General features: G+C 44.5%; 1 protein-coding gene across 1 annotated transcript in view; it reads left to right on the forward strand.

Moving 5' to 3' along the window:
- The first annotated feature begins 455 nt into the window (after positions 1 to 455).
- Positions 456 to 22,272, forward strand: part of LOC126426480 (uncharacterized) — a 138,436-nt gene continuing 116,619 nt past the window's right edge. Inside the window, exon 1 of the mRNA XM_050088391.1 lies at positions 456 to 639. Coding sequence (XP_049944348.1) covers positions 456 to 639 — 184 coding nt within the window. The remainder of the gene's footprint in view (positions 640 to 22,272) is intronic.

Below are 22,272 nucleotides of genomic sequence, written 5' to 3' on the forward strand. Positions count from 1 at the left end.
CTCGACTGATCTGTGTTGAGTGTTTCAAGGCCTGTGCACTGTGCTAACTTGTAACTAAATCTGAGGGTGGTGCGATGGGGAGCTTCCCTTGTTAGAGCCATTTGAACCATTTTGCTACATATGAAGTTACGTATAATCTCCCTCAGGTCGCACTTCGACGCTAAAGAAGGCCACGCCTGCAGATTTTTTATGCGTAAACCAGCGTTTTTTTGAGACGCTCCGTCACGTGTGAGAGTGGAACTAGTTGTCACCCTAAAAGCGTGCGGCAGACGTTCGGATGAATGGACAAGCGCGCCAGCCGCCAGTCAGTGTCACTGTGGCGGTGATCCGGGCGGGTGACGCCACACCCGCTGTGGTTGACTCAGCCTGCGGAAAGGCTTCCGCCGCCCCCCCCCCCCCCTTACACCCGGCCTCTAGCACTCGGCGCGTTCGCGGCTCAGCCTCCACAGCGGGCGATGCATCCAGGGAGCGCGGCCGCTTCCCTGCTGGTCCTGCTGGCGGCCAACCACTCCTCGCTGCTCCGCTGCGCCTGCGACCACTTTGCCAACGTCACCGACGTCGACGGCCGAGGCGGACTCACAGTCAAGCGGAGATATGGACAAACTACTGTCTCCACCAGAGTGAGTACTCTGACCCACAGTAGGCGTTCACGCCACGTTACGGGCCGTGCAGTTTTGCAACTACTAACAGGCGGCTCGGCTTGCGCACACTTTTATGAAGGACGATGAAACATTCTCTGCCCGGCAGTGCAGGACTGTGTTTGTAACGGGCGAAAATGCTCTTTGCTTTCACCTATTTAGGTCTATGGAATTTGTCGAAGCCTATTCCAGAGAGAATGTATCATGAGCTATCAGAGACGAGATACTGGCATAAGTAAAGCTGTGAGGACGGGGCGTGAGTCGTGCTTCGGTAGCTCGGATGGTAGAGCACTTGCCCGCGAAAGGCAAAGCTCCTGAGATCGAGTCTCGGTCGGGCACACAGTTTTAATCTGCCAGGAAGTTTCATATCAGCGCACACTCCGCTGCAGAGTGAAAATCTCATTCTGGAAACATCCCCCAGGCTGTGGCTAAGCCATGTTTCCGCAGTATCTTTTCTTTCAGGAGTGCTAGTTCTGCAAGGTTCGCAGGAGAGCTTCTGCAAAGTTTGGAAGGTAAGAGACGAGGTACTGGCAGAAGTAAAGCTGTGAGTACTGGGCGTGAGTCGTGCTTTGGTAGCTCAGTTGGTAGAGCACTTGCCCACGAAAGGCAAAGGTCCCGAGTTCGAGTCTCGGTGGGGCACACAGTTTTAATTTGCCAGGAAGTTTCATATCATGAGCTGTGATTTGCAACGTCTGAAAATTACCGATCCAGAGCTCTCATACCCTTTTCATGAGCAGAAAAGGTATCGCGCACGTCCGACCCCGGATCTAACCACGAGGACCGATGTGCAGGTCAGCCTGGACGTGGTTTTTAAGCGGTTTTCCACATCCTGCTAGGTGAATACCGGGCTGGTCACCATGTTCCGCCTCAGTTACACGGCTCGCTGACATCTCAACACATTCGCACTCTTCCATGGATTACACACGATGCAGACATTTCGGCTGCACTAATTCTGTCCCAGGGGGTACGGGGTAGCGGCAGGAAGGGCATCTGGCCACCCCTTAAAGATTAACATATTAAATCGGATTAACGATGGCTGACCCTGCGCAACTGCGGGACATAGTTCAAGCGGTAGATAGATAGATAGGTAGACAGATAGACAGATAGATAGGTTTCGCAAGTGAGTGAGAATATGTGGAGGGTGGCAAACACGATGGATAGCTTCTACATTAACAAAAGAAGATCGTGTGAGGTTGTGGCATACCTTACGTTTTACTCACCTACTGAGATTCAGACATCACAATACAGGGCAATTCAAAATAAATACAGCGATGACAAGTGGCTGAGAAAATTTAATGTATAGCGGTACATCCCCTAGTATTACACATAATGTAGAAAGAACTTCCCATTTTCGCAAGCGCAGTTAACCGGAAGCTGACGCATGCGCGGTGATACATAACGGAACTCGGTGCGGGACAGCAGACAGAATATTCGGCAATGTTTATAAAATACAGGGATACGAGAAAACATTTCTCAAGTGAATAAAAAATCACCTTGTAGTACAGCCCAAAGGACCTTAATTAAATATCGCTTAAAACTCTATGATACGTATTTTTAGAATTTTTTGTTTCAAAGTAATGCTTACATATTTCCCTTCGCGCCCCACCCACAGACCGGAATGGGATAAGGCAAATTTGTTGAAAACTTATTGCGTGAAATTGTACAGAATATCATGTTAAAACTATGACAAAGTTCTTTAATGAACTGCTTAGAGTAAGTAAACAATAATAAAACACTGTAATGTCATTTTGAAAAATGTACAATTATTTTTAACGCCTAGTACCAAGTTAATGTTACTTTACGTTACTAAATCCCATCGATTGTGCAGCAGCTGTATTTTATGACTTGCGAATAAAGAACACAGATGCCCAGTAATAACTCCAACAACCTATTAATGACCAACTACACAAGTTTCTCTCTCAAATCTGTGTGGTAGGCCGGTTCTTTCTGCCAGTCGATTGGTTAATGACCTGGCAAAGAGATGAATGACTGTTGGGGTAAAGAGTTTTCTCTCTCCATTGACTACAGCTATCCTGCCACCTCGTACTATTGTTCTGCACTGAACAAATTTTGAAATTTTCCATTTGTTCTGTCAACTCTATACTTGGTATTATTCTTAGCTTTACGAATGTTCCTTTTCAGCGTTGATTTGGGAACTTTAAACTCCTTAGATACTTTTAAACTCCAATTCAGAAGCTAAAGGGGCTAAAACTGTCATTTCCATTGATTTAATGTCCCATTTCTTTATATCAGTCATTTAATGTACTTCACACTATCTAGTAAAGCAAGGGGGGAAAAATAAGTAATTACTTTGACATCTACTTGCGTCAAAGAATGACTGGTGAGAAAGTGACGCTGTAGCATTCTTTACGCCCCAAGAGCAGATTTCTGGTTAGAAATTTTTATGGACTGACGGATGTAGACCTATTATGTAGCTGACGTACGGGGAATTGCAAGTACTTTAAGATTACGTGTCATTCTGTGGCGTAAAGCTAACAGTTAACGGTTCATCGTGCTTCGAAATTCACCGAAAGTTGTAAGAACGCAACTGAAAACGTAAAGAACACCCGTTCACTTAAAACTCGCCCACCACACAAACTCGAAATGGCTGTCGCAGCTTGTCATCCGTTCAGAGAGACAGCCTCACGTCAATACAGCAGCTAGCAGCAGCGCTCTCCATCTTAGAAAACCGCACACATCCGTCGTGTCGCGCTATCGCGTTCTGCTCCGATTTCCCCTAACTGGAAGGCCCAGTGTCACAAGAGGAAATGGGGGAGTTCTCCGTGCGAGAAATTAAGAATAGTTGTTTCGTCATCCCATGGCAGAGAAGCTCCCGGCAGCGATACAATTGAGCGGCTTATCCAAATACCGACAATGACGGATTGTGTCGGCAGTTTGGCGCAGCACATGTTTGGGCAATGGAAGAAACACCGGCCGGTGTGAAACGGACTATCGCTGCCATCTTGTCAGTTTGAGCTAAGGATATCACGTTGAACACCTGTTGGTTACATACGGCTTTTTTTAAACTTTCTTTTATATTTTCTGCAGTTCTTATCAAAATATCGCAAGTCGTTTGCAATACTATTTGCAGTTTCAAGCACCCAGTCAGAAGACTTCTTGCCTCCTTTCAGTCTTATTTGTCGGGGATCACTCTGATAACGAGACACCACACAGTGAAAACTATAATTATTAATATTAATAGCAGTAATTCATTTTTGTTATGGGTAACGTCAGGGAAAGCCACTCACTCGCTGACCGTATACCAGTCAAGTGAGCTTCAAATTTTGCTGAATAACTAGCTCCGCAGATAACGAAGACACTGATGATATGTGTGATGAGATAAAAGAAATTATTCAGACAGTGAAGGGAGACTGGAATTCAATAGTTGGAAAAGGAAGACAAAGAAACGCAGTAGTTGAATCTGTAATGGGGGTATGGGATGAAAGAGGAAGCCGCCTCGTAGAATTCTGCACAGAGCATAACTTCATCATAGCTAACACTTCGTTCAAGAATCATAAAAGAAGATTTTATACATGGAAGGGGCCTGGAGATACTGGAAGGTTATAGATAGATTATACAATGGTAAGACAGAGATTTAGGAACCAGGTTTTATATTGTAAGACATTTACAGGGGCAGATGTGGACTCTGATTACAATCTATTGGCTATAAACTGTAGATAAAACTGAAAAAAAAACTGGAAAAAGTTGGGAATTTAAGGAGATGGGACCTGTAAAAACTGATAGAACCAGAGGTTGTAGAGTGTTCCGGGGAGAGCATTACGGAACGATTGACAAGAATGGGGTAAAGAAATACAGTAGAAGAAGAATGGGTGGCTTTGAGGGATGAAACAGTGAAGCCAGCAGAGGATCAAATAGGTAAAAAGACGAGGGCTAGTAGAAATCCTTGGGTATCAGAAGAAATAATTTAATTGATGAAAGGAAAAAATATAAAAATGCAGTAAATGAAGCAGGCAAAACGGAATACAAACGTCCCAAAAATGAGATCGATAGGAAGTGCAAAATGGCTAAGCAGGGATGGCTGGAGGACTAATGTAAAGATGTAGAGGCACATATCGCTAGGGGTAAGATAGATACTGCCTACAGAAAAATTAAAGAGATCTTTGGAGATAAGAGAACCATTTGTATGAGTATCAAGAGCTCAGATGGAAACCCAGATCTAAGCACAGAATCGAAAGCAGGAAGGTGAAAGGAGTATATAGAGGGTCTATACGAGGGCAATGTACTTGAGGACAATATTATGAAAATGGAAGAGGATGTAGATGAAGATGAAATGGGAGATATGATACTGCGTGAAGAGTTTGACAGAGGACTGAAAGACCTAAGACGAAACAAGGTCCCAGAAGTAGATAACGTTTCATTAGAGCTACTGATAGCCTTGGGTGAGGCATTGCTGACAAAACTATATTATCTAGCGAGCAAGATGTATGAGACAGGTGAAATACCCTCCAACCGCAAGAGGAATAAAATAATTCCAATCGCAATGAAAGCAGGTGTTGACAGATGTGAAAATGTTTGTTGGAACACGTGAGGCAATACTGACCCTACGACTTAACTTAGAAGATAAATTAAGGAAAAGCAAACCTACGTTTCTAGCATTTGTGGACTTAGAGAAAGCTTTTGACAATGTTGATTACAATAACCTGTTTGAAATTCTGGAGGTGGCAGAGGTAAAATACAGGGAGTGAGAGGCTATTTACAATTTGTACAGAAACCAGATGGCAGTTATAAGAGTGGAGGGGCATGAAAGGGAAGCAGTGGTTGGGAAGGGAGTGAGTCGGAGTTGTCGCCTATCCCCGATATTATTCAATCTGTGTATTGAGCACGCAGTAAAGGAAATAAAAGAAAAATTGGGAGTAGGTATTAAAATCTGTACTGAAGAAATAAAAACTTTGAGGTTCGCCGATGACATCGTAATTCTGTCGGGAAAGGGCCTGGAAGAGCAATTGAACGGAATGGACGGCGTCTTGAAAGGAGGATATAAGACGAACATCCACAAAAGCAAAACGAGGATAATGGAATGTAGTCGAATTAAATCGGGTGATGCTGAGGGAATTAGATTAGGAAATGAGACATTTGAAGTAGTAAATGAGTTTTGCTATTTGAGGAGCAAAATAACTAAGATGGTTGAAGTAGAGTGGATATAAAAAATAGACTGACAATGGCAAGGAAACCGTTTCTGAAGAAGAGAAATTTGTTAACGTCGAGCATAGATTTAAGTGTCAGGAACTAAAAATATTTGTATGGAGTGCAGCCATGTATGGAAGTAAAATTTTGGTCATAAATAGCTTAGACAAGAAGAGAATAGAAGCTTTCAAAAATTGGTCCTACAGAAGAATGCTGAAGATTAGATTCGTAGATAACGTAACTAACAAGGAGGTATTGAATAGAATTGGGGAGAAGAGAAATTTGTGGCACAACTTGACTAGATGAAAGGATCGGTTGGCAGGACATGTTCTGAAGCATCAAGGGATCACCAGTTTAGTATTGGAGGGCAGCGTGGAGGGTAAAAATCGTAGAGGGAGACCAAGAGATGATTACACTGAGCAGACTCAGAAGGATGTAGGTTGCAGTAGGTACTGGGAGATGGTTAGAGTAGCATGGTGAAGTGCATCAAACCAGTCTGTGGACTGAACACAACAACAGCAACAACAAATAACGGGACAGATTCTCCCGAGGATATACGAGAAGGCACAACAGATTACGTTTGTCGATATCAGATGTATGTTACTGTATAAAGTTCCCAATGCTTAATTGCAACAAACACACGGTGATGGCATCCTGATATTTCTGCTCGTAATGGAAGCTACCCGTGATCGTATAAGAAGACGATTTTCATCAGTTTGCAGCACAACAGTGCCACCGAGTGCGGTGGAGGTCATCTGAAACTACACTAACAGGGAGCAGTGAGGAAACTGTTTCAATGCAGGGTGGTGAGGTTAGCTCACGGACGAGGTAACGTAACCTCGGATCCCCTCAGTGAAGCTGATTGGCCCCAGTATTTGCACCGCTTCCGTGTTCACGCACTGCCTGTCTGTTTTTGTAAACAGCCACTGAGTTGACTTCCGCATTCCTTAATGTTGCAGTCTACGACACTGTTGAGTAAATTAGCTATCACGTTTGCTTTGTGCCAACTCTCTAACTGTTACATCTCCTACCGCAATCACAAAACGACAAACAGTATTACGACGACTATCTCACACGAATGCAACACAGCGAATGGCAGCGCGTTTGTTTACTAACTGGCGAGATACCGACAGAAAGACGACGACAATTACAGGCGAAATACAGTTCAGAGACGCATCACAGTAATCAAAGCACGAAAACAACGATGTGCCCTTTACGCTGAGGAGGGGTCGTCCGTTGCAGGGTCTATACTCTGTTCATCATAAGAACAAACCTGATGTAAGCGTCACGCCATGTATCCTTCCGCCTTTGCTTGAATCTCGTTGGACTTCGTTTCTCGTGAAGCGGAAGGCAAGCTGTGTCCACTACGATCACAACGATACGTTTATGATACAGGGTGAAAAGTATTTAAACGACAATCTCTGGGAGGTTGTAGGGACATCGAATCAAATATTTTTCCCTAACGTAATTTTTTCTATGAGGATTATTTAAACCAGTGGAGGCCGTATTACGCTCTTCAGCTGTTAGAGATCGTATTACGCTCTTCACTTGTAGTCAACTGCTGTCCACCAGTGTATTAGTGCATTGTCTCTGTTTACTAATAGAGCGATACACCTGGAGTGGGTACACTGATATGGTTGGTGCGTAATACGTAGCGCACCACAACGGACGAGCTGCACAGCGGGTTTATCAACAACAATATGCTAATCGCCGTATCCCGCATCATACGACCACTGCTGCTGTGTACCAACGTCTGCGTGAGACCGGGCCATTTAGCAGATTACCTGGACAGGGACGCCGTCGCACGGTAAGAACGCTGCAGTTTGAGGAAGCTGTCTTGCAGCACGTGGAGCGAGATCCTTCAATCAGCACTCGTGCAATTGCACGTAACACGGGGACGAATCAGACGAATGTAACAACAGTCCTTCGAGACTAATTGTTACGTCCAGTTCACTTACAGCGCGTCCAAAACCTGGAACCAGTTGATTATCCACCCAGAGCACAGTTTTCGCAGTTACCTGGAACCGTTGGATGGCTTGCGGAGTATAAATGTAGATGTAAATGTAGATGTAGAACAGTGTGAAATGCATCCTGTTCCATCAGTTCGTCTACCGATGAAGCAACGTTCAGGTTTGATAGAGTCTTCAACATGCACAGTTCGCATGTTTGGAGTGAGGGTAACCCACATGCCACAGTTACTAGCGCCCATCAAGTGCAGTTCTTCGTTAATGCGTGGGTCAGTGTTTTGGGGGGCTGTTTAATTAGGCCGTATCTGCCACCTAGGCAATAGATAGTTAGATAGATATTAAGAAAGATAGACAGATAGATGGAAGGTTTCGCAAGTGAAAGAGAATATGTGGAAGGTGGAGGATGGCAAACATGATGGATAGCTTCTACATTAACAAAAGAAGATCGTGTGAGGTTGTGACGTACCTTATGTTTTACTCACCTACTGAGATTCAGACATCACAAAACAGGCCAATTCAAAATGAATACAGCGATGACAAGTGGCTGAGAAACTTTAATGTATAGCGGTACATCCCCAAGTATTACACAGAATGTAGAAAGAACATCCCATTTCCGCAAGCGCAGCGAACCGGAAGCTGACGCATGCGCGGTGATACATAGCGGAACTCGGTGCGGGACAGCAGAAAGAATATTCGGCAATGTTTATAAAATAAAGGGATACGAGAAAACATTTCTCAAGCGTATAAAAAGTCACCTTGTAGTACAGCCCAAAGGACCTAACCTGAAAATCGCTTAAAACTGTATGATACGTATTTTCACATTTTTTGTTTCAAAGTAATGCTTACATATTCCCACAGACCAGAATGGGATAAGGCAAATTTGGTGCCAACTTACTGCGTGAAATTGTACGGAGTATCATGTTAAAACTATGACAATGTTCTATAATGAACTGCTTAGAGTAAGTAACATATAATGTTTAAAATAAGTCTTTTACAATAATAAAAGATTTTAATGTCATTTCGTAAAACTACAATTATTTTTAATGCCTTGTACCGTCACGTTACTAAATCCCATCGATAGTGCACCAGCTGTATTTTCTGCCTTGCGAATAAAGAACACAGGATGCCTAGTAATAACTCCTACAACATATTCCTGACCAGGCAGACAAGTCTCTCTGTCGAATTTGTGTGGTGAGCCAGTTCTTACTGGCAGTGCTTAGGCTAATGACCTTGGAAAGAGATGAATGAGTGTTGGACTAAATAGTCTGCTCTCCATTGACTACAGGTCTGTTGCCACTTCGTATTATTGTTCGGCAATGAACAAATCTGTAAATTTTCCGTTTCATTTGTCATGTCTGTACTTGTTATTATTCTTTGCTTTATGAATGATTCTTTTCGGAGTTGATTTGTCAAATTTATACTCCTTAGATACTTTTAAACTCCAATTCAGAAGGTAAAGGGGCTGAAACTGTCATTTCCATTGATTTACTGCCCCATTGCTTTATATCAGTCTTTGTGATATAGTTCACACTATCTAGTAAATCAAGGGGAAAAAAATTAGTAAGTACTTTGACATCTACTTGCATCAAAGAATGACTGTGAAGCAGGCTGTAGCATTATTTCCGCTCCAACAGTAGATTTCAGGTTAGAAACTTTTATGGACTGACGGATTTAGACGTATTATGTGGCTGACGTACAGGGAATTGCATGTTCTTTAAGATTACGTGTAATTCTGTGGCGTAAAGCTAACAGTTAACGGTTCATCGTGCTTCGAAATTCACCGAAAGTTGTAAGAACGCAACTGAAAACGTAAATAACACCCGTTCACTTACAACTCGCGCTCCAGAAAAAGTCGAAATGGCTGTCGCAGCTTCTCTTCCGTTGAAAGACACAGCTCCACGTCAATACAGCAGCTAGCACCGGTCTACAGCTTAGAAAACCGCAAATTCCCGTCGTGTCCCGCTACTCCGTTGGGATCCGATTTCCTCTAACTCGAAGGTGCAGAGTCACAAGCGAAAATGAGGACATTCTCTGTGTTACAGTCGTTTCGTCATCCCATGGTAGAGAAGCTCCTGGCAGCGATGCAGTTAAGCGGCCTCTCCAAATGTCGACAATGGCGGTTGGTGTCGGCAGTTTGGGGCAACACATGTTTCGGCAATGGAAGAAATACCGCCCGGTGTGAAACGGACTATCGCTGATATCTTGTCCGTTTGAGCTAGGGAGGTTATATAGAACTCCTGTTTGAAACGTGCGGTTTTCTTTTTTTAACTTTCATTTATACGAGGGTCGTCCACAAAGTAAGTTCCGTTTCTATTTCTATCCGCGGCAGCGCTACGATCGCAATTCCGAGCACGCGCGGCAGTTACTCTGACTCAAGGAGGAGACATGTACGCCATTTTCAGATCGCTGCTGCCGGCGTGTGCTTTGTAGTGCTCCTTTATAATGACGCCGTAATTGAAAATGCCACCGCGTGTGAAATCACATCTGTGATTCGTTTTCTAAATGCAAAGAAAGTTAAACCAAAGGAAATTCATCGGCAAATGTGCGAGGTTTACGGACGAAATGCAACGAGTGATTCAATGGTTAGAAGATGAGTGAGACTGTTCAATGAAGGACCTGATCAAGTGCAAGATGAAGAACGAAGTGAAAGCCCGTCTGTGGTTACTGATGAACTGGTTCACACAATTCAATCACCACCGTAAGTTTACACTTAGTGCCCTTGCTATGGATGTTCCGCAAATCTCACGATCACAAATTCATGAAATTGTTACTGAGAAACTGAAATTTTGAAAACTTTACTCACGTTGAGAACCCACAATTCTTAATGAACAACACAAAAAACAACGGGTGGGCAGTGCACTTCAGTTTTTGACACGCTAGAATGAAGAAGGCGATGGTTTTCTTTCTCGGATAGTCACGGGGGAAGACACCCCTGAAACAAAACGGCAATCAATGGAATGGAGGCCCACTTCATCCCCAACGAACGTTAAGCCTGAGCAAATCCTCACACCTCAAAAAGTCATGGGCACCGTTTTCTTTGGACAGAAAAGGCATTTTACCGACTGATTTCTTACCATGAGGCCAAACAATCAATGCGCAAGGTTATTACGAGACCACTAAGATATTGCCCCGCGTAATACAGAACAAGCGCCGAGGATTACTGTCTGTTCTTTTTTTCCACGATAATGCCCGACCCCACACGGCGAATGTGACCAAACAACTCTTACGGGAATATCACCAGGACACGTATGATCATTCTCCGTAGAGTCCGGACCTCGCTCCTAGCGACTTTCATCTCTTCTTTCACCTAAAATCTGTCCTTGGTGGTCAAAACTTCAATGATGATGACGAGCTGAAGGAACGTATTACCACATGGTTGAATACACAGGCGGAAACCTTCTTTGAAGAAGGCATAGAAAACCTTATGCCCCGCTATGACAAGTGCCTAAGAAATTTCGGAAGCTACGTAGGAAAGTAGTTTAACCGTTCTAGAATTTTCTACAATAAATATTTTTTCTGTATCTGTACAAGTTTGTTTTATATAACCAAAGGGAACTTACTTTGTGAACGACCCTCGCATTTTCTGCAGTTCTTACCAAAATATCGCCAGTTGTCTGTAATACGACGAGGGTGAGTCAAATGAAAACCTTAAATATTTCTTAAAATATTATTTATTATGTAGAAGTGATACAAAGCTGTATCACTTTCAACATAATCTCCCCCACGCTCAATGCAAGTCCTCCAGCGCTTACAAATTGCATAAATTCCTTTAGAAAAAAAATTCCTTTGGTAGTTCGTGCAACCATTCATACGCCGCGTAGCGTACCTCTCCATCAGAACGGAACTTCTTTCCTCCCATTGCGTCTTTGAGTGATCCAAACATATGGACATCACTTGGGGCAAGGTCTGGTGATTGCAGGCTGCAGATGATTTTTTAGGAGATCTGTGTATGATACACTGGTGACAGTGGTCCCTGTAGGCATGTCATGATCCAAAACGACTCCTTTTTCGTCCCAAAAGAGAGTCAGCATAACCTTTCCTGCTGATGGTTCTGTTCGGAACTTTTTGGTTTTGGTGATGAGCAATGGCGCCATTCCTTGCTCGCTCTCTTCGTTTCCGGTTGGTGGAAGTGAACCCAGGTTTCGTCCCCAGTAACGATTCTTGCAAGGAAGCCATCACCTTCTCGTTCAAAGCGCCGAAGAAGTTCTTCACAAACATCCGCACGTCGTTCTCTCATTTCAGGAGTCAGCTGCCGTGGCACCCATCTTGCAGACACTTTGTGAAACTGGAGCACATCATGCACAGTGTGGTGTGCTGACCCATGACGAATCTGTAAACACGCTGCAATGCCATTCAGTGTCACTCGGCGGTTTTCCTTCACTACGGCTTCAACTGCTGCAATGTTCTGTGGAGTCACAACTCGTTGCGCCTGACCTGGACGAGCAGCATCTTCCACTGAAGTCACACCATTTGCCAACTTCCTACTCCATTCGTAGACTTGCTCCTGTGACAAACATGCATCACTGCACTGAACCTTCATTCGTCGATGAATTTCAGTGTTACACACCTTCACTACGCAAAAACCGAACAACAGAACGTTGTTCTTCCGTGGTGCAAGTCGTAAGTGTGGCGGCCATCTTTATACTGATACTGCGACGGTATGTGTGCATCTGCACTATGCTGCCACCTAAAGGCCATTCTACACGCTGTTTGTAGCACGCTTACCAACTTACAGGAGGCCGGCCTGAGTGGACGAGCGGTTCTAGGCGCTACAGTCTGGAACCGAGCGACCGCTACGGTCGCAGGTTCGAATCCTGCCTCGGGCATGGATGTGTGTGATGTCCTTAGGTCAGTTAGGTTTAATTAGTTCTAAGTTCAAGCCGACTGATGACCTCAGAAGTTAAGTCGCATAATGCTCAGAGCCATTTGAACCAGCCAACTTACAGGATAACGGCGCGAAATTTCGATTTGTTATTACAACTTCAAGGCTTTCATTTGGCTCACCCTCGTATATGCTGTTTCAAGAACCCAGTCAGAAGACTTCTTGCCTCCTTTCAGCCGTATTTGTCGGGGATCACTCGGAGAACAGGGCGCCACGCAGCGAAAACTATAATTATTAATATTAATAGCAATAATTCATATTTGTTATGGGCAACATGAGGTAAAGTCCCTCAGTCGCTGACCATGTACCTGTGCAGTGAGCTTCAAATTTTTCTGAATAAGTGACGGGACAGACTCTGCCGAGAACATACGAGAAGTTACGACAGATTATGTTTGCCGATATCAGATGTGTATTACAGTATAAAGTTCAGAATGCTTAATTACAACAAACACACGGTGCTGGCATCCTGATTTTTCTGCTCCTAATGGTAGCTGTCAACGATCCTATAAGAAGCCGATTTTCATCAGTTTACAGCACAAAAATATGGCTCTGAGCACTATGGGACTTAACTGCTGAGGTCATCAGTCCTCTAGAACTTAGAACTACTTAAACCTAACCTACTACTTAAACCTAAGGACATCACACACATCCATGCCAGTGGCAGGATTCGAACCTGTGACCGTAGCGGTCGCGCGGTTCCCGACTGTAGCGCCTAGAACCGCTCGGCCACTCCGGCCGTTTACAGCATAATAGTGCCACAGACTGCGAGGGAGATCACTGGAAATGTCACTAACAGGGAGCAGTGAGGAAGCTGCTTAAATGTCCGGTGGTGAGGTTAGCTCAGGGCAGAGGTAACGTAACCTGGGATCCCCTCAGTGAAGCTGACTGGCCCCAGTATCTGTACGGCTTCAGTGTCACTGTTCATACGCTGCCTGTTCGTTTTTGTAAACAGCCGCTGAGTTGTCTTCCGTTTTCCTTAATGTTGTAGTCTAGGTCTCTCATTGCATATTTCTCGTGCCTTTGATCGATAAGACTCCAGTCGCATTCGGCAGTAATTGTTTTATCAGCGGAGAGAACACCTTCTGTAGGCCAGAAAACTCCAGCTGTAAACATTGTGCCGCGCGGGATTAGCCGCGCTGCAGTTATGGACTGAGCGGCTGGTTCCGGCGGAGGTTCGAGTCCTCCCTCGGGCATGGATGGGTGTGGTGATCCTTAGGAAAATTTAGGTTACGTAGTGCGTAAGCTTAGGGACTGATGACGTTAGCAGTTGAGTCCGATAAGATTTCACACACTTTTTGTTTTTGTAAACATTGCGGCAGATGAAAAGAGACCCGCTGCCTCTAGTGCTGCAGCAGGGCCGGTTCTCTCTCTTGTGTCAGCAACACCGCCCTAGCGGTGCACAAATTCAGTTGGATTATTTTTAAAATCATCCCAACACTGTTGAGTAATTAGATGTCACATTTGATTTGTCCCAACTCTGTAACGGTTCCATCTCCTACCGCAAACACAAAACGACCAACAGTATTACGACGACTATCTCACACGAATGCGAAACAGCGAATGGCAGCGCCTTTGTTGCCCAACTGGCGGGGTAGCGGACATAAAGACGACGAATTACTGGGTCTCGTGAGTGGAAGGCAAGCTGTGTCCACTACGATCACAACGATACGTTTTATGATACAAGGTGAAAAGTATTTACACGACAAACTCTGGGAGGTTGTAGGGGTCATCAAAAGAAATATTGCCGGCCGCTTGTGGCAGAGCGGTTCTAGGCGCTTCAGTCTGGAAATGTGCTACCGCTACAGTAGCAGGTTCGAATTCTGCCTCGAGCATGGATGTGTGTGATGTCCTTAGGTTAGTTAGGTTTAAGTAGTTGTAAGTTCTAGGCGACTGCTGACCTGAGGTATTAAGTCCCATAGTGCTCAGAGCCATTTGAACCAAAACAAATATTTTTCCCTAATGTCATTTTTTCCTATGAGGATTATTTAAACAGGTGGAGGCCGTATTACGCTCTTCAGTTGTTAGAGGCCGTATTACGATCTGCAGTAGTTAGAGGGCGTGTTACGCTCTTCAGTTGTAGGCAACTGCTGTCCACCAGTGTAGTAGTGCATTGTCTCTGTTTACTAATGGAGCGATACACCTGGAGTGAGTACACTGATATGGTTGGTGCGTAATACGTAGCGCACCACAACGGACAAGCTACACAGCGGGTTTATCAACAACAATATCCTATTCGCCGCATCCCGCATCACTGTACCAACGTCTGCGTGGGACCGGGTCATTTAGCAGATTATCTGGACAGGGACGCCATCGCACAGTAAGAAAGCTGCAATTTGAGGAAGCTGTCTTGCAGCATGTGGAGCGGGATCCTTCAATCAGCTCTCGTGCAATTTCACGTAACATGGGGACGAATCAGACGAATGTATGAACAGTCCTTCGAGACCGATTGTTACGTCCATTTCACATACAGCGTGTTCACAACCTGGAACCAGTTGATTATCCACCCAGAGCACAGTTTTCGCAGAGGTACCTGGAACAGTGTGAAATGCATCCTGTTGCATCAGTTTGTCTACCGATGAAACAACGTTCGGGCTTGATAGAGTCTTCAACATGCACAATTCGTATCTTTGGAGCGAGGATAACCCAAATGCCACAGTTACTAGCGCTCATCAAGTGCGGTTCTTCGTTAATGCGTGGGTCAGTGTTGTTGGGGGCTGTTTAATTGGGCCGTATCTGCTACATAGGCCATTAAATGGTAGGAACTATTACAATTTTCTCGCCAGAGTATTGGCATAACTGCTGGAAGACCTCCCGCCCCCTACAAGACAACGCATGTGGTTCCAACATGACGGGGCGCCTGCATATTTCAGACGTCGTGTACATCGATTCCTGGACCGATGGTTCCCAGAAACGTGGATTGGCAGAGGTGGTCCTGTACCGTGGCCTGCTCGATCCCCTCTGGACTTTGTGTGGGGAGAGATGCGCAACCTCGTTTACGTAACCCCTGTTGCATCAGTAGAGGGTCTGGTTGCCCGGATAGTAGCAGCAGTGGGACAAATTTAGGATACTGCTGGGGTTTTGCCCGTGTCAGACAGAACATGATCCGACGGTGTACCTTTGTTTACGTGTCAATGGAGGCATTTTTGAAAATCTACTGTAATTGAAATTGGGTTGTGTTGTCTCTTGGTCATAAAAAAAGGAGAAGTGTTTCTTGGTTTAATTTGCCGCCAGAGAAATCTCCCTCTAACGGTTTAAATACTCCTCATAGGAAAAAATGACATTAGGGTAAAATATTTGTTTTTATGTCCCATACAACCTCCCCGAGTTTGTCGGTTTAAGTACTTTTCTCCCTGTATATTACAAGCACATAGTCTGGGTGAAAGTCTGGGCGAAAATGCAGAACTACAGCTATACCGGCGCATTAAACTTGGACAGCCCCGGCCAGGCAGCTCGGCTAGCTAACCTCCAAAAATGTGAGCAGTTGCCTTTCAGACATAAAAAGACACGAGGAGGGAAGCAATATAGGTTCGAATACCGTTTAATTTTTAAAGAGAATGAAGTAATATTAGGCAAAGCTCCAGTACTGGCACGCTTCTTAGGCGACCTGACGGAAAGCATAAAATTCTCTCGTTCTCACCTAAAACAGTGCTCTAATTACAAACAAGAGTGGTCGCAGGTTCGAGTCCTGCCTCGGATATGGATATGTGTGATGTTCTTAGGTTAGTTACACTACTGGCCATTAAAATTGCTACACCAAGAAGAAATGCAAATGATAAACGGTTGTTCATTGGACGAATATATTACACTAGAACTGGCGTGTGATTACATTTTCACGTATTTTGAGTGCATAGATCCTGAGAAATCAGTACCCAGAGCAACCACCTCTGGCCGTAATAACGTCCTTGATACGCCTGAGCATTGAGTCAAGCAGAGCTTGGATGGAGTGTGCAGGTACAGCTGCCCATGCTGCTTCAACACGATACCACAGTTCATCAAGAGTGAATAACCAGTTGTGACGAGCCAGTTGCTCGGCCACAATTGACCAGGCGTTTTCAGTTGGTGAGAGATCTGGAGAATGTGTGGCCAGGGCAGCAGTCGAACATTTTCTGTATCCAGAAAGGACCGTACAGGACCTGCAACATGGGGGCGTGCATTATCCTACTGAAATGTAGAGTTTCGCAGGGATCGAATGAAGGGTAGAGCCACGGGTCGTAACACATCTGAAATATAACGTCCACTGTTCAAAGTGCCGTCAATGTGAACAAGAGGTGACCAACACGTGTAACCAATGGCACCCCATACCATCACGCCGGGTGATACGCCAGTATGGCGATGACGAATACATGCTTCCAATGTGCGTTCACCGCGATGTCGCCAAACACGGATGCGACCATCATGATGCTGTAAACAGAACCGGGATTCATCCGAAAAAATGACGTTTCGCTAATCGTGCAGCCAGGTCCGTCGTTAAGTACACCATCGGAGGCGCTCCTGCCTGTGATGCAGCGTCAAGGGTAACCGCAGCCACGGTCTCCGAGCTGATAGTCCTTGCTGCTGCAAACGTCGTCGAACTGTTCGTGCAGATGGTTGTTGTCTAGCAAACGTCCCCATCTGTTGACTGAGGGATCGAGACATGGCTGCACGATCCGTTAGAGCCATGCGGATAAGATACCTGTCATCTCGACTGCTAGTGATTCGAGGCCGTTGGGATCCAGCACGGCGTTCCGAATTAGCCTCCCGAACCCACCGATACCATATTGTGCTAACAGTCATTGGATCTCGACCAAGGCGAGCAACAATGTCGTGATACGATAAACCGCAACCGCCATAGGCTACAATCCGATCTTTATCAAAGTCGGAAACGTGATGGTACGCATTTCTCCTCCTTACACGAGGCATCACAACGTGTCACCAGGCAACGCCGGTCAACTGCTCTTTGTGTATGAGAAATCGGTTGGAAACTTTCCTCATGTCAGCACGTTGTATGTGTCGCCACCGGCGCCAACCTTGCGTGAATGCTCTGAAAAGCTAATCATTTGCATATCACAGCATCTTCTTCCTGTCGGTTAAATTTCGCGTCTGTAGCAGGTCATCTTCGTGGTGTAGCAATTTTAATGGCCAGTGGTGTAAGTTTAAGTAGTTCTAAGTTCTAGGGGACTGATGACCTCAGATGTTAAGTCCCATAGTGCTCAGAGCCATTTGAACACGCAAGAGCGATGAAAATTGCTAACTTAAACACAGGGTAATGTCTGTGAGCGAGTTATGTGAGTTGCCAAAGCATACTGCAGGAGATTAACTGTATTGCTGAATACTGAATCCACTGAACTTATTAAAATGTCAGTTGTCTGGTATCCTCTTAGCTCCTTCCTTATCCGAACCCGAGAACAGTTCTGGAACTGTCATCTGCTAGATTGATAACGAATCGATCATCAGCTGAATCCACGATGACAACCAGGCACCGTATTTTCTCCTCTTCTTTCGTGACGAGCCGTTCTGTATCCCGCCAACGTTCGGGAGTGACATGTGAGAAACTTGTGTGCGTTAGTTCTAGTACGTCTGGCAGCTTAACAATCATGTTATTTCTCGCGACAAATCCCTTAACTTGTCTCCGGATCTGTTTTTTTTTTTTTTTGGCTCATATTGCAATGGTACAGTGGCAAATGTAAAAATGCACCACTTTTAAGGTGTGCTCGATGCTGTGCAAATGATTGGTTTTCGTTTTTCTACCGCACTTACCACTCTGGTTCGTGTCAGACCACGTCTGTCGCATTTGGTTTCTCATTTTACCCTTAACAATTAAATTGATACGTTTTCTTAACTTAAACAACCTTTATTAACTATCTTTCTTAAATTATCGATAGATAAGAATTTATATTTGAAATGAAAACAGGAATTTCGCGTGCAACATGTAATTAGAAACAAGAAGCTGTGCATTACTCATAAAAAATGACAATGAATTTTACAATTATGAGATGTACGTATTTGAAATCGAACGAAGGATGACCAAGATGAGAGTTGAATCAGCGATCCGTGAACTGTAGCGGATTATGAATCTACTATGGTACTGATTCCGCTATGTATCCAGTGTGCATTTGTATCTCAGCTGTACGAATTACTTCTTCTTCTGCGGCTCTGCAACTCATGATAAGTCTTGACCTCTTCAACTATCTCCTTACATTTGTCCCGGTCTCTTTCTGGAAGTTTCCAGTTCCTGTAGTAGCCCATCTTCCAAAGGTCTTCTACGACTCCAGTTTTCGGTCGACCACGTTCTCTCTATCCACCTAGATTTCCTTGTAGTATCTTTTTTCGTATTTCTGTATCAATCGTCAGTGTCACGTGCCCAGCCCACCTCAGCCTAGATGATTTCACAATTCTTCTAACAGCTTGGTCTTTGTAGGGACGTACAACTCATGGTTGTACCTCCTCCTCTATCTTTCCGTTTCGTAAATGAACCTATGGTTCTCCTGAGTGTACTTCTTTCGAATGCATCCGCTGATTCAGCATCCTTTGCTGTCTCAGAGGCGTATGTAAGCACTGGTCTGATCAGTGTTTTATAAATGGTCAGTTTTTTGGTCCAAGTCAGGCGAGTTGAAGATATAAGCTTTCTTAAGGGAAGCAAGCTTTATTGTCTGCAATTAGACTTTGCTTTAGTTCATAAGAGGTATCGTTTAGGTTAGTTGCAATCGAACCCAGGTACTTGGAATGATCGACTCTTTCAAAGGTATAACTTCCTCGTCGTTATTTCGGCTGACATGTTCTCCCTGTGTGTTTTCCTAGTAGCCAGGTATTTTTTCCGCTCGCTGATATTTAGTCCTATATTCTTGCTGGCCTTTTCAAGTGCAGTGAAGGTCTCTTTCATTGCCGTCCGAGTTCTTGCTACGTTGTCGATGTCATCCGCACAGGCCAGTATCTGCACAGATGTATGAAAAATCGTTTCCCTATTCAACATATTTGCTTCTCTCATGGCCTTCTCCAAGGTGGCGTTGAATAGGAGGGATGCCTTCGCATCACCTTGCCGTACTTCGTCTTTAATTTCCAAAGTACTGGACAACATTCCTCCAGTTATCATTCAATCCTGCATTTCTCTCATTCTCATTCTTACAACCCTTATCAATTTTCTTGGAGTATCCAATTCATCTAGGTTCAAATGGCTCTGAGCACTATGGGACATAACATCTGTGGTCATCAGTCCCCTAGAACTTAGACCTACTTAAACCTAACTAACCTAAGGACATCACACACATCCATGCCTGAGGCAGGATTCGAACCTGCGACCATAGCGGTTGCGCGGTTCCAGACTGTAGCGCTTAGAACCACTCGGCCACCGCGGCCGGCTCACATACTCCATCTGGCCAATCAAATCATTTAACAATAAGTGCATTCTTGACATGAAAGTGCATTTTTGTCTTGAAAAACAGTGTCCGTGCTTAGCGAAGTACATTCTGCGTTGCTCTGGTAGGACTCATTTCGGACGACGCTGAAGTTCAGGACTGGTAGGCGCCAAGTAACAGGTGCACGTTTTTCTGTACCTTCAAGGCCACTCTGCAGATCACACTCAAGTAGCAGGCAGAGGGTTCGTCAATCCACATTCACACCAGTTCACTATTAATCCACTCTAGAAAGTATTTTTCTGTGAACGGGCACCTGTCAACTTCTTGCACTCTGTGCAATACGAGTCAGTGAGTTCCAGATATTCCGTCTAAGATTGTCTAATGTTTGTTGCACGCTGTGTCGGAAAGTCAAAGTACTTGGAATAGAACAAACTCCTCCATTCAACCGGCAGAGAGCCTCTACAACGTGGGTGATGCGAAACCAGACTAATACATTTTACACATGTCATCACGAAAGCCACAATTCGAGGCAATCAGGTGGAATATTTATTGACTTTCGAATAGAATTTTACAAACTATCGCACCAATTACAGGTGAATAGAGAGATATCAAATGAAAAATGTGACTTGATTCAGTTAGGGACGACACAGCATGGATGGAGAGCCATCCGACACATGTGGAACGAAGCACAGGAACCTATGTTTTGATCCTTTAATTATCCAGCAGAAAGTAACGTCAGGCGCTGCTGTTACCTGGAATGAAGCAGTACTTGAAAAAAGCTGCACATATATGCAGCCAGATACAGAGTGGTCAATTGATGGTGACTGGGCCAAATATCTAACGAACTAAGCGTCAAACGAAAAAACTACAAAGAATGAAGTCTAGCTTGAAGGGGGAAACCAGATGGCGCTATGGTTGGCCCGCTAGATAGCCCTGCCACAGGTCAAACGGATATCAACAGCGTTTTTTAAAATTGGACCCTCATTTTTTATTACATATTTTTGTAGTACGTAAAGAAATATGAATGTTTTAGTTGGACCACTTTTTTCACTTTGTGGTAGATGGCGCTGTAATAGTCACAAACATATGACTCACAATTTTAGACGAACAGTTGCTAACAGGTAGGTTTTTTAAATTAAAATACAGAACGTACGTACGTATGAACATTTTAGTTCGGTAGTTCCAGTGTGATACATGTACCTTTGTGAACGTATCATTTCTGAAACGCATGCTGTTACAGCGTGATTACCTGTAAATACCACATTAATGCAATAAATGCTCAAAATGATGTCCATCAACCTCAATGCATTTGGCAATACTTGTAACGACATTCCTCTCAACAGCGAGTAGTTCGCCTTCCGTAATGTTCGCACATTCATTGACAATGCGCTGACGCATGTTGTCAAGCGTTGTCAGTGGATCACGATGGCAAATATCCTTCAACTTTCCCCACAGAATGATATCCGGGGACGTCAGATCCGGTGAACGTACGGGCCGTGGTATGGTGCTTCGACGAAATCCATCTGTAATGAAATATGCTATTCAATACGGCTTCAACCGCAAGCGAGCTATGTGCCGGACGTCCATCGTGTTGGAAGTACATCGCCATTCTGTCATGTACTGAAACATCTTGTAGTAACATCGGTAGAGCATTACATAGGAATTCAGCATACATTGCACCATTTACAATGCCATCGATAAAATGGGGGCCAACTATCCTTCTTCCCATATTGGCGCACCATACATTAACCCGCCAAGGTCACTGATGTTCCACTTGTCGCAGCCATCGTGGATTTTCCGTTACCCAATAGTGCACATTATGCCGGTTTACATTACCGCTGTTGGTGAATGACGCTTCGTCGCTAAATAGAACACGTGCAAAAAATCTGTCAATGTTCCGTAATTTCTCTTGTGCCCAGTGGTAGAACTGTACACGACGTTCAAAGTCGTCTCTATGCAATTCCTGGTGCATAGAAAAAAGGTACAGGTGCAGTCGATGTTGATGTAGCATTCTCAACACCGGCGTTTTTGAGATTCCAGATTCTCGCGCAATTTGTCTCCTGCTGATGTGCAGATTAGCCGCGACAGCAGCTAAAACACCTACTTGGGCATCATCATTTGTTGCAGGTCGTGGTTACGTTTCACATATGGCTGAAGACTTGCTGTTTCCTTAAATAACGTAACTATCCAGCGAACGGTCGGGACACTTGGATGATGTCGTCCAGGATACCTAGCAGCATACATAGCACATGCCCATTGGGCATTTTGATCACAATAGCGATACATCAATACGATATCGACCTTTTGCG

Source organism: Schistocerca serialis, chromosome 11 (assembly GCF_023864345.2).
Source record: "Schistocerca serialis cubense isolate TAMUIC-IGC-003099 chromosome 11, iqSchSeri2.2, whole genome shotgun sequence".
In the NCBI taxonomy this organism is placed as follows: Eukaryota; Metazoa; Arthropoda; class Insecta; order Orthoptera; family Acrididae; genus Schistocerca; species Schistocerca serialis.